Genomic DNA, 14725 nt, shown 5'->3' with positions numbered 1-14725 from the left:
CTGTGCCCACCCTGTATTTGTTTCAGTTAAAACATTTTTAATTGAATTGTGGTATGTCTACATTTGAACAACACATGATTATCATTTAAACCATAAGATTATAATAGTTCATATCATCAGTTCATTGACATTTCAAAACGTGACTTACAAACTCTTAAAATTTTAAGTGCATTTTATAGTGTGTGTCGTCACTTATTTTTTACGCACGGATTGCACATTTTTTGCAAGTAGACTTAAACGAATCTACTCTGTATATGCGGACTAATTACACCCCACATTACCCAGCAAAGAGAATTGAAAAACAATTGAGAGTTTAATGAAAACGTGGCAGAGATCGCCGATGCGAGACCGCGAGCAAGTAGCAATTACATGCGCATAAATTGAGGGTGGTGGTCGGACGTGTAAACTTGCAAGCAAACTTACTAGTGGGGGGAAACTGGTTACGTATTCCTGCAAGTATTTTCCTAAGGGAGATAATTTGAATATATTATTAATTTAATACTGGAATAGGGAACCCACACAACCGTTTAATTAGACAACGCAATTTTATAAGACTTGTGTGTTTTATTTATTTATAAACGAAATAAATATAATATACAAAGGTAAAAATGATCAAGGCCTCCAGGACGGAGGACGCTGGTTCGATTCCAGCCCCGGGCACTGGAGGCCTTGGTCATTTTTTTCTTTGTATGTGATATTTATTTCGTTTATAGTTTAAATAGTAGTGTGACTACTTGTAAAAAACACAAATTAAAATATTTTCATAAGAAAGTAATTTAATTTGTTCTTAGTGTTTTTTTATTTAAACACTATTCTGTGTCAAGATGACTTTCTAATGTCACAGTCATTTTCATAATCATATTGATGACTTAACATTAAATCATTTTACGGTTTAGACTTACTTGTATTAGTCACTCGCGCGACATGTTTCGGAGAGCCTAGGTCTCCTTTCTCAAGCACGAATAGTGCGAGCAGCGTTCACGACGACCGTGTATTGCGTACACACTATTAGTGCTTGAGAAAGGAGACCTAGGCTCTCCGAAACATGTCGCGCGAGTGACTAAAACAAGTGAGTCTAAACCGTAAAATGATTTAATGTTAGTATGTCTCACAACAGTTTAAATTCAATTAAATTCAAATATTGATGACTACTTAGTACTTACGATATACGGCACTGAACCAATTTGCTCAACGTTTAAACAATATCGAACTCAAGACGCAATTTTTTAAGGGAATATGTGTTAAATCATTTAGATATGCTATAAAAAGAGTTGGGCCGAGGATACTCCCTTGTGGTACCCCGAATGCGACTGGTTTTGCCTCGCTTAACGTATTTCCAAGCTTTGTACATTGACGTCTGCCAGTTAAGTAACTACTGAACCAGGTTCAGGTAGGGCTACTCCTCTGATTCCAAGGTGTTCTAGTCTCTGCAGTAGTATAGGAACCGAAACTGTGTCGAACGCCTTGGACAGGTCTAGGAATACTCCAGTACACGGATTACCCTTATCCAAGTATGCACTCACTAGTTTGGTAAAAAGAGAGACCGCGTCCTCTGTAGATTTCCCCTGGCGGAATCCAAATTGCCTATCCGACAATAAGCCTTCTGAATTTAGAAAGTTAATAAGTCTTTTGTTAACTAGGTTTTCTAACACCTTTGAGCAGCTAGACAAAAGTGATATTGGTCTATAGTTGCTTGCATTATCCTTGGCACCAGATTTATGAATTGGTACTACAGCTGCTGTCTTCCAGGTCTCAGGAAAAGAACCGTGTTCCAGACTAAGATTACATATGGTTGAAAGGGGTTTCGCTACGTAGTCTTTTACGCGTTTTAAAAACTGGTTGCTTATTCCGTCTATGCCAGAGGCAGCACTCGCTTTTAAACTCATGATTACGCCTTCAACTTCCTGGGTGTCAGTTGGGGTCTTAAAGAAAGATTTTGATGGTGATGCAAATTTTTTAATTTTAGATGCAAGGGACGCCTCAGTTTCTCCCGAATTGGCAAGAATGTCGTTTGCAAGCGACTGACCTACCGACGAAAAATAGTTATTTATTTGATTCAATGACTGAAGTATAGTCGGTTTCATAGTGACAAACCCAGGGGTTCCATTATCTTTCGGAATTTGTATTATTTGCTTTATAGTTTTCCACAGTTGTTTTGGATCGTTTCGATTTTCAGTTACCTGTTTATGCTCGTACTCGACTTTAAGTTTCCGAATAAGCTTTATATAAAAGTTCCTATAACGCTTAAAAATTTGTTTAGCATTAAGGTCATTCGGGTTTTTGCGGCTTATCAGATGCAATCGGTCCTTATGCTTAGAGCACCTAATTAACCCGGGTGTCATCCAGGGCTTTAAAATAAACTTAGAGCGACTGACTGCCTTTTTTGTTGAATTATTTTGGATGATTGTCGTCAAAACTTTAGTAAATATATCAGCAGCTTCAGTGGGAGAGGAACTATTGGCAACAGCATCCCAGTCCGCTTGTCCTAGTTCACTATACATGGCATCATAATCTACTTTGTAAACAGATCTTTCTATAGGGACTGATTTAGTTTTAGTTGACAAGCAGAGTATTACCATATCATGATCAGTTATGTCCGTTTCACAAACTACTGCTTCATAGGTTTGCTTAGATCTCACTAAATAATGATCCAGGCATGCTTCATTTCTTGTGGGCTTATCCACTGCAGATTTGAGACCTAGACTAGCCATGTGACATAAATAATCAGAGGACTGGGGTGTTACCTTCATAATATCTATATTAATGTCCCCTGTAATAATGAGATCCAAACTACTGTCTGTACTATTTACAAATGATTCTAGTGAATTTAAGAAAGGATCAATATTATTCACTGACGGAGAGCGATAGATTCCAACAAGAGAGAGACATTTAGGAACTTTAATAAAAAGACAATTTGCATCTTGAATTTTTGGCTCACTTACTTGGGCATTCCAAATATTTCTTATGTACACCACGACTCCACTTGCCTGGTTCCCTAAATTTTCAGTTTGGTAGGAGTTGTAGCCGTCAATTTGTTCAATCACAGAGCCTTCCTTCAGCCAACATTCGGTCAGTACTATAAAATCAAACATTGTATTAAAGCGTTTTAAAGTAACTAAAAAACTAGAGATGTTGCGTTGCAGGCTTCGAATATTAAAGGTTAAAATTTTGATGGTGTGTGATTGGCTAAGATGTTTTTGGCCGAGCTCTGGAGTCCCTACCGTGTGGCAGCTTACCGTGAAAGTTTTGTCAATATCGTCCCCCGGGTCTAGGTCGGTGGCGGAGGTTGCATGTAGGGAGAATCAGGACTAAGCCGCAGGGTAGGGTGGGATCCAGATTCATGTTTTACAATAGATAAGTGTCTGCAAGTAGTTGTGTTTTTTTGTGTGAGTAATATGTTATTATGTGTTGGTAATGTTTGTGACTGTTTAACACACTGAAAACAACATAATGTTATGCTAGTTACATGCTTACTAAAAATACAGTAGTAATATATACACCATAGACAACTATACATTTTTAAATTATTAATAAAAAAGTACGAGGTAATCTTACAGTTGGGGAACAGTTACATAGCAGGGAAGCCCTCAGAGGCAGGTTCAGGCTGTTGTGCAGGTCCAAAAACGCGGTCAATGCAGTCGTAGTTGATAATGTTGATGGCGTCCGCGCCGTCTCTCTTTCGTGCGTAGATAAACCCGCCTCGTGTCCAACAGTATTTAAAATTTGCCTGGCCCGCCCGCTCTCTGGCGATTCGAAATAACTGACGGTTTTCGCGAGTTAGTCGTTCGTTAATGTATAACTTCTGTGGAGTACCTTCCGTGATAATATCCGTAGTATCCAAATTTCGCCGGATTTTTGATTTGGCTATAAAGTCATCCCGAACCTTTCTGCGGGCAAAGCGCACAATCACTGGTCGTGGTAATTGATTGGACTCGTTGCTAGACTGTTTCCTCTTGGGGCCCCCTCTTGAAACGTAGTCGATGTCGATGTCTGATACGCTGGCACCAATCTTCGTGGCTATGGTCATCATAGTATGATGTAAATTTTCATTTTTAGTTTCTGGGCATCCTATGATTTCTACGTCGTTTCTTAAAGCTAGTTGTGCTTGAATGTTGTATTTGTTTTCAAGGTCCTGTAACGTAGCTTTAATGCGCACATTTTGGGATTGCTGGTCTTCCAAAGCCTGCAGGCGACGTTCCGTGTCTGTGAGCTTGCCGTTTATCTCGTCCATACGGGTCTGGCACTTGGTCAGGGAGTCTAGCGCAGAGGTTAGTTGGCTTTTCAGGTCTGACATGACATATGAAACCAATGTGATGAAATTTATGAAGTGTTGCTTTCAAATATGTAAAATTAAAAGCAAAATGGTGCGTGAATGATGCGTGATAAAATTACGTGTTCCTTGTTAACCGGCACTTGATAATATTTTATATAATTTTTACAATTTTGCGGTCTCAATGCTGACAAAACTTGCAGAACGTGAAACAGAATAAGTACCTATCGCTGTGGATAGTTTCTTTGCATTGCCAGTCAAAAGTACAACAAAGCGATAGTTGACACATTTGTTCCGTACAAAATCAGTGTATTATGTGTATTATGTATTAATAATTGGAAAACATTTACTACATATATAAAAAAATATCGTTCCAACCCCAACCACAGTCCGGATTGGTAGACTACCTTCAGCTTGCGCAAGAAATCTGAGGAATTGTAAGGGACCTCACTCACTCACGTTTTTTTTTATTACTGACTCGAATTTTCTAAATGGCCTAGCTTCGCTCGCCACTGTGCAGTTGTGCCAGGCTCGCTCCATTTCGCACCTTTATACCAATAATCCAAGGAGGAATTTCGGCCGAAGGGTGTCAAGTTCCGGCGGTTCCGCGGCCAGTTCCCCGACTCTTAAGGGTTGCAAAATACATCACAGCCATACTTGCATGTTTTTAGTTCTAAGATATATTTTATGATAATATGTATGCTAGTTTTAAGGTCAATACTTCAATAGTTGCCTGAAAATAAAGTTTTTTTTATTTCATTTCCTTAATGGACACCGATACCTGTTCCAAATACTTTGGCACCTCTAAACCTTAAAAGACAAAATGACCGTTTGTCGCGTGGCCCGGGTACCTCACTTCCAACACCACAATCGCACTAATTGGCCTTCTCGAACGTTCATGTTTATTTATTTTGGCCGGAGACAAAACGTGCCAGGCTGATAAACTACTACTTACAGCCCGTGGTTAGTAACCGAGTACTTTTCCGGAATATGTTACTCGACTAATGGGATATATTTGTGTTTACTTGTTTAGCCTGCGTAGATAAATCACTAAATCAGGATAAAAGTAGTGAGGGTCGTAGTGATACAATATTCGCAGGAAAACACAGCAATACTACACTGTAACTAGTCGAAGTAATTACTATATCACCTCCTCCTCCTTGCATCGGTTTCCTCATCACTGCGGGTCGTGGTCACTTCTAGGGAGCAGCTTCTCTTGGACAATTTGCCGCCACCTCTTTCTGTCTGTCACCGAGTGTAGGGCACCGTGGAGCGTTACATCAAGGGCTGAGCGGATTTGGTCTGTCCACCGCATTGGGCTCCTGCGTCTCGGCCTATCGCCTTCGATTTTACTATATCACCACTGTAAATTTTTATTATACTCTTAACAGTAGATATAGCTACGAAAAATAGCGCAAAATCTTAACGATTCTTAATAATGGCCGCAGCAAACGTTATAAAATATGCTGCGCCCTATTTCCTACTAACTGATTACATAGATAATGCATTATCTTGATAAACCATGACATGGTGTCAAACGGAGCGATAACTATCATAATCCCAAACACCACAGATCACTTAACTCTAGATGAATCATTTAGTATAGGGTTTGCGGTCACCTTTGTGCTCAAAGAGGCCAAGCGTCTCCGTTTCAGATTAGGCAAAAAGGAAATTTGTGAGTAATTCGATAAGTACATTTTTTTGTCGATTTAATTTTAGCTTTTTTTTTTACTAGTGAGCCATACATATACCTATTCGGTTTTAAGTTAAGTTCATGAGGTCAACAGATCACAGAGCCACTGGTGGCGTGGTGGTGTTAGAATAAATTATTGACGACCGGTCTGGCCGAGTGCGGGTAGTGACGACCCTGCCTGCGAAGCCGATGGTCCTGGGTTCGAATCCCAGCAAGGTCATTTATGTGCGTGATGAGCACAGATATTTGTTCCTGAGTCATGGGTGTTTTCTATGTATTTAAGTATTTGTATATTATATATATCGTTGTCTGAGTATCCACAACACAAGCCTCCTGGGGCTTACCGTCGGACTTATTCAATCTGTGTAAGACGTGTAAGAATGTCTTATAATATGTATTTATTTATCATGGTTGTGTTTGCCATACTATAAAATCGTCAAGTCTGCGTGAACGCAAGTCTTAACAATGCGTAGTCTTGGGGGGATTGTTTTTATCATACGCATCACATATCAACTATAGAACCAACAAAACAGTGTCCATAAAGCTCAAATCTCAACGCAATAACACTGATTTGTCACCTTATTGGTTACGTCAGTTAAGTAAGCTCTCTTACAATCTTAATAACCAATCAAAGTAGACTGGCGTGATGAAAAGATTAACTAGTTAATAAATAAGTATTATCGAGTTAGTGGATCTTTAGTTTAACATAAAAGCGCGATTTAGCAACTGGGAAATAAATAATCTTGTAAATGGTGACATATGAAGTACTTAATTGGGTTTATCTGGATGTGCGTTTCAACACAGCCATTTATATGTACTTACTTGGTTATATTAATTGGCTATTTTATTGCAACTTGATACCTTGTTGGGATTTTAAATGGAATTCATATTTCAATCAACGGTAATTTTAACTTTTTACGTGGAAAGATAATACCTACTCAATAAAATAATTTGTTTCATATTCTGAACATAGTAATTAAATAAAACAATTTGACTTAGAAAATACGAAGACCTCCTCCCACATGATTCCTGGTGATTCGATATCAGTTCTATTTAATTAAAACAAACATTCAGCCTTCAAGTAATATGATACTCGATAGCCAGTAATTAAGGCGCTATTATTATAATGATCTAAATAATACAATTAAAAGTCGATTAAAATGGTAGGTACTTTTTACTAAAAACGTCATATTAATGCGCCCTTCATCCATGTTTATTAAATACTAGCGACCCGCCCCGGCTTCGCACGGGTTACACAAAACCTTAACAAATTATACACTTGAACCTTCCTCAAGAGTCATAGGTGAAAACCGTTTAGTTGTTTTTGAGTTCATCGCGAACATACGAACAGACAGACGCGGCGGGGAACTTTGTTTTATAAGGTGTAGAGAAGTTTTAAACCCAGTGCTTTATTCCACAAATAACATATCAAATAACGTTGAAAGCTTTTAATAATTTTATCGGTTAGAGTATAGGAAAGAGGTAGCTCGGTCGATATTGAACTTAGTATGACAGGCACGTATGCTTGAACAAAATGGGACGGGGAAGCCTTATTTTTACGAGATTTATTTCCCCACAAGTCTAGGCCACAAATCGAGGTTTTACTGTTAAAGAATCGTATCCTAATGAATTTAGCCCCTGGAAAGTGGACCTTTTTACGCTTGAGTTTAGTTTCAGTTTTGAACAAACATTTTATCATGAAGGTACTTTGAGCAATATAGTCGTATAAATGTTTGTACACACAGGTAATAAATAATTCTGCTCTGGACATGTTTTATTAAGACTATGTCAGCGGATTGGATCTCGGCTTATGACTAGGTTATAGCAAAATGTTCGTTTAATTTTAACATTCTATGTTTTGTCGTAATTTGTGGAGTAAATTATAGTAAAGATAATATTTTTGTAATCGTAAACTTTACTATATTTTGACAGTTCGTTTTCTTTTATTGTATTTTGCCGGACTATTCCAAGGTCCGTTCTCCATTCTCCAGGCCTATTCCAAAAGTATGGTCTGATTTTAGCAGTCTAAGTATCACACGAGGCAATGTACTTATAGGTATGCAGTGATACAACATGAATGCATTATGATTTTGTCGTATAAATATTGTATTTAAATTTATGTCAAATTTATAATAGGTATTTTCTTGTCCATACATGGGTCACTAGATAAGTTTTGCAATAGACAAATATGAAACAAAGAGGTGGCCTGTCACATATACTTAATAAAACCATATTTCCACATACAATAATTGGCCGGAAAACATTTACTTTCTTTATAAATCTACTTATTAGAAAATCTAAACTTTGTATGAAATGAAAATGTTGTAAAAAATATTCGTAAATCGTCTGGCCCCGCCGACGTTTTTCAAATTTAAATCTATTTTTTAATAAGTAAATATTTTCCGGCCAAACATTGTCTATGGAAATATAGTTTAAAAAAGTATATGTGATAGGCCAACTCTTTGTTTCATATTTGTCTATTGCAAAACTTATCTTACTTACCTACACTGGAAGTAGGTATAGTTACTATAAAATCTTAGTGTTTGATTTACCTCTCGACTCAGCACATTACACGTGGGAAAAATATTTCAGACGTTTTCTTTTAATGTTTGAACGAACTTGGTACTCTAAGAACAAATTAAATTATTTTCTATGAACTTGGTACTGTCGTAGGTACCTATAATGGGAAAGTGGTAACACGGAATGAAGACACATCAATCTTTTCCAATTCACTGACTGATCGTTTAGCGACATTATCCTTATTAAGGTATTATTTTCGACATAAAACTTTTAGCCTTTACTTAAGCTGAGTTACATTCGCCTTGAAGAGTAACTTTGACCTTTGAGATTAAAGGATGACTCACGTTAGACCGGGCCGTGACCGGGCCGGAGCTTCCGGCGCTTCGTTTTCTATGGAAAGCTGATGTCTCGTCATGTCATAGAAAAGTAAGCGCCGGAAGCTCCGGCCCGGTCACGGCCCGGTCTAACGTGAGTCATCCTTAATTCGGTGCAGGTTATGGGTACTCACTCGTATATTGCATTAAAATCATGCCACATCGTCATAATATGTTTTAGCTAACCATCCCAGTGTTAATATTTTTTAATATACCTACCCTTCTATAGGTATACGGTTTTTGTCCGTTGAGTTAAAATAACGCGACTTAGTACAGTTAGTTTAGTACAGCGATACATATAAAAACTAATTATTATAATAATGATTACATTCACTCATTGTTTCTAAGTATAGTTTCGAAACACCGTTCACCAATTACAAATCTTTGATGTTATCGACATCAAGCCTTATTCTTAAACGTCCATATAGGCATAAAAATTATATCGAAAACAAAATTACTAAAGGGGCCCATTGACTATCAGTCCACCGGACGATATCGGCCTGTCAGTTAGAATTAAAATTTGACAGTTCCGAACAACTGACCGGCCGATATCGTCAGGCGGACTGATAGTCAGTGGTCCCCTTAAGAGTGCACGATGGCACGTCATCAGTGGTTGCGATAAAGTTTTTCATTAAACCAGCTAAGGCTAAGGCGGTCTTCATACATTGGATGCGGATTCGCACGCCACCCCTGTGTGTGCGAGACATCGCTAACACACGTATTCTTAGCGCTTTCACGCTCATACACAAAGATCCACTGTGTTAACGGCGAAAGACTAGCCATTCATGCCCTTTACTCTGTCTATTGACTAAAACCTAAAAACTCGTATACGAATAAAGAATCTGCAACTTGATGCACGCGTTGCAAATGTTGCAATCATCATACTATAGGCTGCGATGACCCCATACTACCTACCAGGCGTAATTTTCAAAGCAATCTTATCATCGCACTTCCAAGAGACCCACAGTGAATTATACTAGCATAACATTTTAGTTTCCGAATATAGTTTTTTTGTGGCTGTTCGCTCGATTGAATTCTAATCAAGCGCATGATATGCGAAACTTTTGACGAGCGTTTGATATATCGAGGTCAAAACCACCGTCCAACCGAAACTATCTTAAACTCTGCAAATTCAGTACGACGTAATATTGAAATTAGCATTGGACCTGAAACTCAATGAAGTAAAAAATGTTTGTAAAAAAATCCCCTATAAAATAATTCGGCCCGCAATGCTACATGAGTGTAGCATTGCATTATGAACGGACTAATTATTGGTATCCCAATGCTTTTCACTCAATATTTTATATCAATAACATTACAAATAAAACAGTATTTAACGTTTGTTGCAAACACATTGCAAAATTTGAATAGTGGACTGTAAACTTGCTGCTTAAACTTAATATAGCTTAAACGTAGCCCCATTTGTTCCAATAACCTCAAGGTGATATATATGTATAATTTAAGTAGTAGTGCCAGCCACGGTCGTTTTTAATTAAATAGTAACTAGGCATAATTTTACCTGCGACTCGCAAATTTATATTCCTGTTCCTTATATGCTACAAAGAGAATGTTTCACTCAGCTAACAATGCTGGTACTGTTATACCTGTTTATTTTGTATGTTAATATCCATAAAGAAATGTAGATTTCTAACATCACAAAGAGGCTTCCCACGTTATGCAAGCGTGACTATCCGTGGTACATCGCGAATGCATTATTGTTTGTAGAAAATGAAGAAAAAAAAACCTGTTAATTGCGAGCGGTACGTTTCTTCAATTACATAAGATTTTTTTAATATCTGTTTATCATGGATTTTTACTGTTTATTTTTTGTTAATAAAATAATACTTATTAATTCGAGTAGAGTAAGTTTGTCGTGCAAAATTAAATTTACGCTGGCATACAGGTTCAACATACATATTTAATATATCCAGGCCACATTTATTATATGTTCAATACATTTTATGTAGTTTACCACAGAGGTTGCTGTTGGTAGGTGCATTTTTACACATAATTAACGACATTAACAGGTCTAACGCGATTAAATTTCATTATTTTACCTAATTTTCCGACGTTGCAATAGCTGTGGTCACGGAAAACTGACGTCCCAACAAAATGCCAACGGAGATATTAGTAAACAACATGAATAAACTACTCGATATTAGTTTATATAAATGTTCGGGGTAGACAAATAAATTTAAAGCGTTTAATCCGAAATTTAATCGCGTTAAACCCGTTAATGACGTTAATTATGTGTACAAAACGCGAGAGCTTAAAGTGTTATATTGCATTTTTATAGACACTTATTTTGACAGAATCTCGCATAGCGCGCCACAACAACAGTGAAATATGTCAATACATTTTTTTACTTAGGTATCTACTGTTGTATTGTAAGGCCTGACCAGTAATATATGATCATTGTCAAGAGGGCGCTGTTATTTTCATGTATAGGATGACAGCTCAGTATAGTATGAATAAAATAGTTCCAGTGAAATTCCGCAAGGCGCGTGATCATATATTCCTAGTCAAGTTTTACATCCACAAAAGTTAACTGCGGCGAGAATGCACCTTTACTATTTTTCCTATTTCAATTGTAACTTTAATATATATCGCACCAAATAGCAGTGATTCTCATGTTTTTTTTTTTGAACCAACAGAAATCTCAAGTGTAAAAAACCCCAAAAAAATGTTGGTAAAGTTTACCCAAACACGGGAAGCAACCGACTATAGAGATAATAATATTAGCTAAGCACTCCAAAAACCATTACCAATCTTGTACAACTATTTGCTTATTCACGGGACATTAGTATGTGGGAAACCACTGGACTTAAAGAAAGGATTTCGGGCACTGAAAGCTTGCTTACTTAGGGACATTTTAAATAAAACATCGACCATTGAATAGAAGACCTTAAAAATTTAAAATAGAGTTGGATTTTGATTGTTTTAGTGAACAGTCACTGATTTGTCTGCACATTCTTGAAACACAAAGCCGCCAACGCAATATTGATAACTTAAACTGAATTATAGATGGAGATTGGAGCATCTTCCACAAGTTAGCCCAAAAATATGTTGACGAAGAATTTTTACAACATGTTTTTCTTACTTACACGTCTTTTAAAAAATGTCATGAAAAATTAGAACTACAATCATTTAAGCATAATAAAACGTATTATCTTCCAAATATTACCTTTTAGTCTTGATATACAGCTATCGTAATATCCTTACTTTGACTATGTGTGTACTGAATATTTTAAGAAATTACAACAGAATTTTGCGAAATCAGCTTATTCGTGGGCAATACGCATCTCGCATCTGACGACCTAATGCAACCAATTTGCTTGATTGGGGAACTAGTGTCTAAATTATCGCATCCAGTACAATAGCTGCCAATAATAGTCTAATCCAGATTGAGCCTATTGTCAATTATTGAAGACCCTATTACCTTTGGTTCGATATAGGTAAGTAGATAGATATAATAACCTGATAAAAAGAATGTGATTTTAGATTATTAAAGTTTATCAATTAAAAATAAGTTTTATTACTTACAGCACCTAATATTAATATAATTGTACCTAAATATAAACTGCAAACGTCTAAAACTTTTCAATCCGTATAGTCAATTGATGAAGTTATCGATACCCAAACATCAATAAGAACATGTTATACCCCTCATAGCATGGCTGTATTATAACATTACTTACAGGCCAATTCGAACGTGCACTGACTTCTAATCGATATTAGAATGAAATTAAAATCGAATCTTTATAGAATGAAATTAAGTACGAATGATCTGAAATAAAACTATGAAAACGGATTATATCGCGTATATTGAATTTATAATACATCCCCGCGATACGCGAAACGGATTATACGCGATATAATCCGTTTTCATAGTTTTATTTCATGAGTAACTATCGCGGTAACCGAAGACAATATTACGAATGATCTGTTACTTATTCCAGTACAAATCTGTTGTAGGTATTCTGACTTAAAAATCTGTTAAGGATTTGTTTGATATTGATATTATGATAGGATTGGTTGCGCAGGTTGCGCTGAAAATGCTCGCGAAATTAACTGCAAGTCGTGTCGTAAGCTATCTTGCTTGCATTAACGGAAGTTGTGTCAAGGACTCAAGGTCATACTATAACAATATAATAAAAAATGTACAATTAGAATACCGCTTTTAATTTATTTTAGCGTGTGTAAAATGACTCATTAAACTACGAATACTGACAGGAAATTCAAAATCACCGTCAAGCATTGGCTATTGAAACTCAGCCGTCAATTGATATAATTGAAGCAATTTGGTTTGATGCGGATGACTTTCAGACAGATTTATTATGTGGTCTGATAGTACACCTTATAATTTAATAGTCTCAGTGTAACCTTGGGCGACAACCCATAAAAGCGTTGATGTGCATCGAATTTGAGTCATTAAGTTTTTTACGATTGCTTCTAAAGGCTTGAATTAAAATCGAGCGTGTATGTTTTTTAATTGTATGTCTACCAAAACTTAGTATATAATTATTCTATATAATGTATAAAACGTTTGTAACGATAAATAAACGTTACCTAGCCGTTTGTTAAAAACCTTTTAGCCAACGACAAAAAATAAAATAGTGATATTGCAGTTTTTTTTACCTTGACACTCGGACGGTGCCCTGATTCAACAATAGTTTTGAATTTTCATTCTAAATAAATTATACGAAGCCCTATTTAAAAAAAAATACCTGTTGCACATTAATAACGAAGAAACTGTCGAGAGACGCTGTTATTAGATTCCAATCGATTTGGAGACGTGGGCAGCTATATGTTAATCGCCACGTCGGGCCAAATTACAACGTTCGAAGTCAGTAGTTTATCATAGTTTGAAATAATTGTTAGGTGTCATTTGGCAGGTAGTCGAACGCGCAGACTTATGGGTAAAGTATAGTTTATAACTTATAATAACATATTAATTTACGCCAGTATGAGAGCCTCATTTACCCATTCAATTTTAAATACTTACTATTTCGACTTAAGTAGTTTTTGCCTCAATTTTCAACCAAAAATTTTTAAACGCGATAACAATTGATTATAATCAGCGCATGTACTATTTTAAAACTTAATATGCTCTATATAGATTTTGTTCAGCTTTTTTAATGATCTCACTCATAAACCTGTTTTCGTGAATTTGACAATAAGTTATACTCAAGGCACGGCACATATATTTGATTACTTACGCATCTACAGACAGCATAAGCCATGCCAAATAATAAGTCCTTCTGACTTTTTTGTAGCCACATAAAACAAGTAAGAAAAAAACTTTTTTCTATTTTGAAAAAAGGTACCTAAGACATTAAAACATGTGTTACATTGCTAAAGTCAGTTTTTAAATGTTCAATACTTATTTACATCTACGTAGCGCTTGGTCGCTTTTAAATTATTTCCTTCTATATGATTACAATATCATGTCATGTCTGTAATAATTATACCTTGTTCTATTACTTTTGATATCGTACTAAACAAGGTAGAAAACTTAGCAAGGGAAATATACTACTCGTTTATTGCACTGATATTTATAATATAAGTTTCTCTTTTGAAAACATCCAGACTGGCATCAAAAGGACACGAAGACACAAAGAACTCATCGTCCTTCCGCGCACGCAAAGGAGAAGGCAAACACTCGTGTCATTGTATCATTCTAAAGCGTTGATATTAAACTTTCTTGCCTACTTTTATACCTCATATAAGTACTGCCTATCTTGGACTATTTTATTTCTTTACATGATTTTTTATTTATATACACAGTGTTATCGTGTTCCTCCTGTACTATCTGACATACTATTTTATTACTTTACATTATTTTCATTTATTTATTCATAGAGTATG

At 36.3% G+C, this 14725-nt stretch overlaps 1 protein-coding gene across 1 annotated transcript; it reads right to left on the bottom strand.

Moving 5' to 3' along the window:
- Positions 1-3568: 3568 nt before the first annotated feature.
- On the bottom strand, positions 3569-4294 carry LOC134742333 (uncharacterized). The gene has a single exon (XM_063675382.1). The coding sequence runs from the start codon at positions 4292-4294 to the stop codon at positions 3569-3571; it is 726 nt and encodes a 241-aa protein (XP_063531452.1).
- Positions 4295-14725: the final 10431 nt, after the last annotated feature.

Source organism: Cydia strobilella, chromosome 6 (assembly GCF_947568885.1).
Source record: "Cydia strobilella chromosome 6, ilCydStro3.1, whole genome shotgun sequence".
NCBI classification, from domain to species: domain Eukaryota; kingdom Metazoa; phylum Arthropoda; class Insecta; order Lepidoptera; family Tortricidae; genus Cydia; species Cydia strobilella.
Note: the sequence above shows the minus strand (reverse complement) of the source record. Positions and strands in the feature narration are given on the sequence as shown.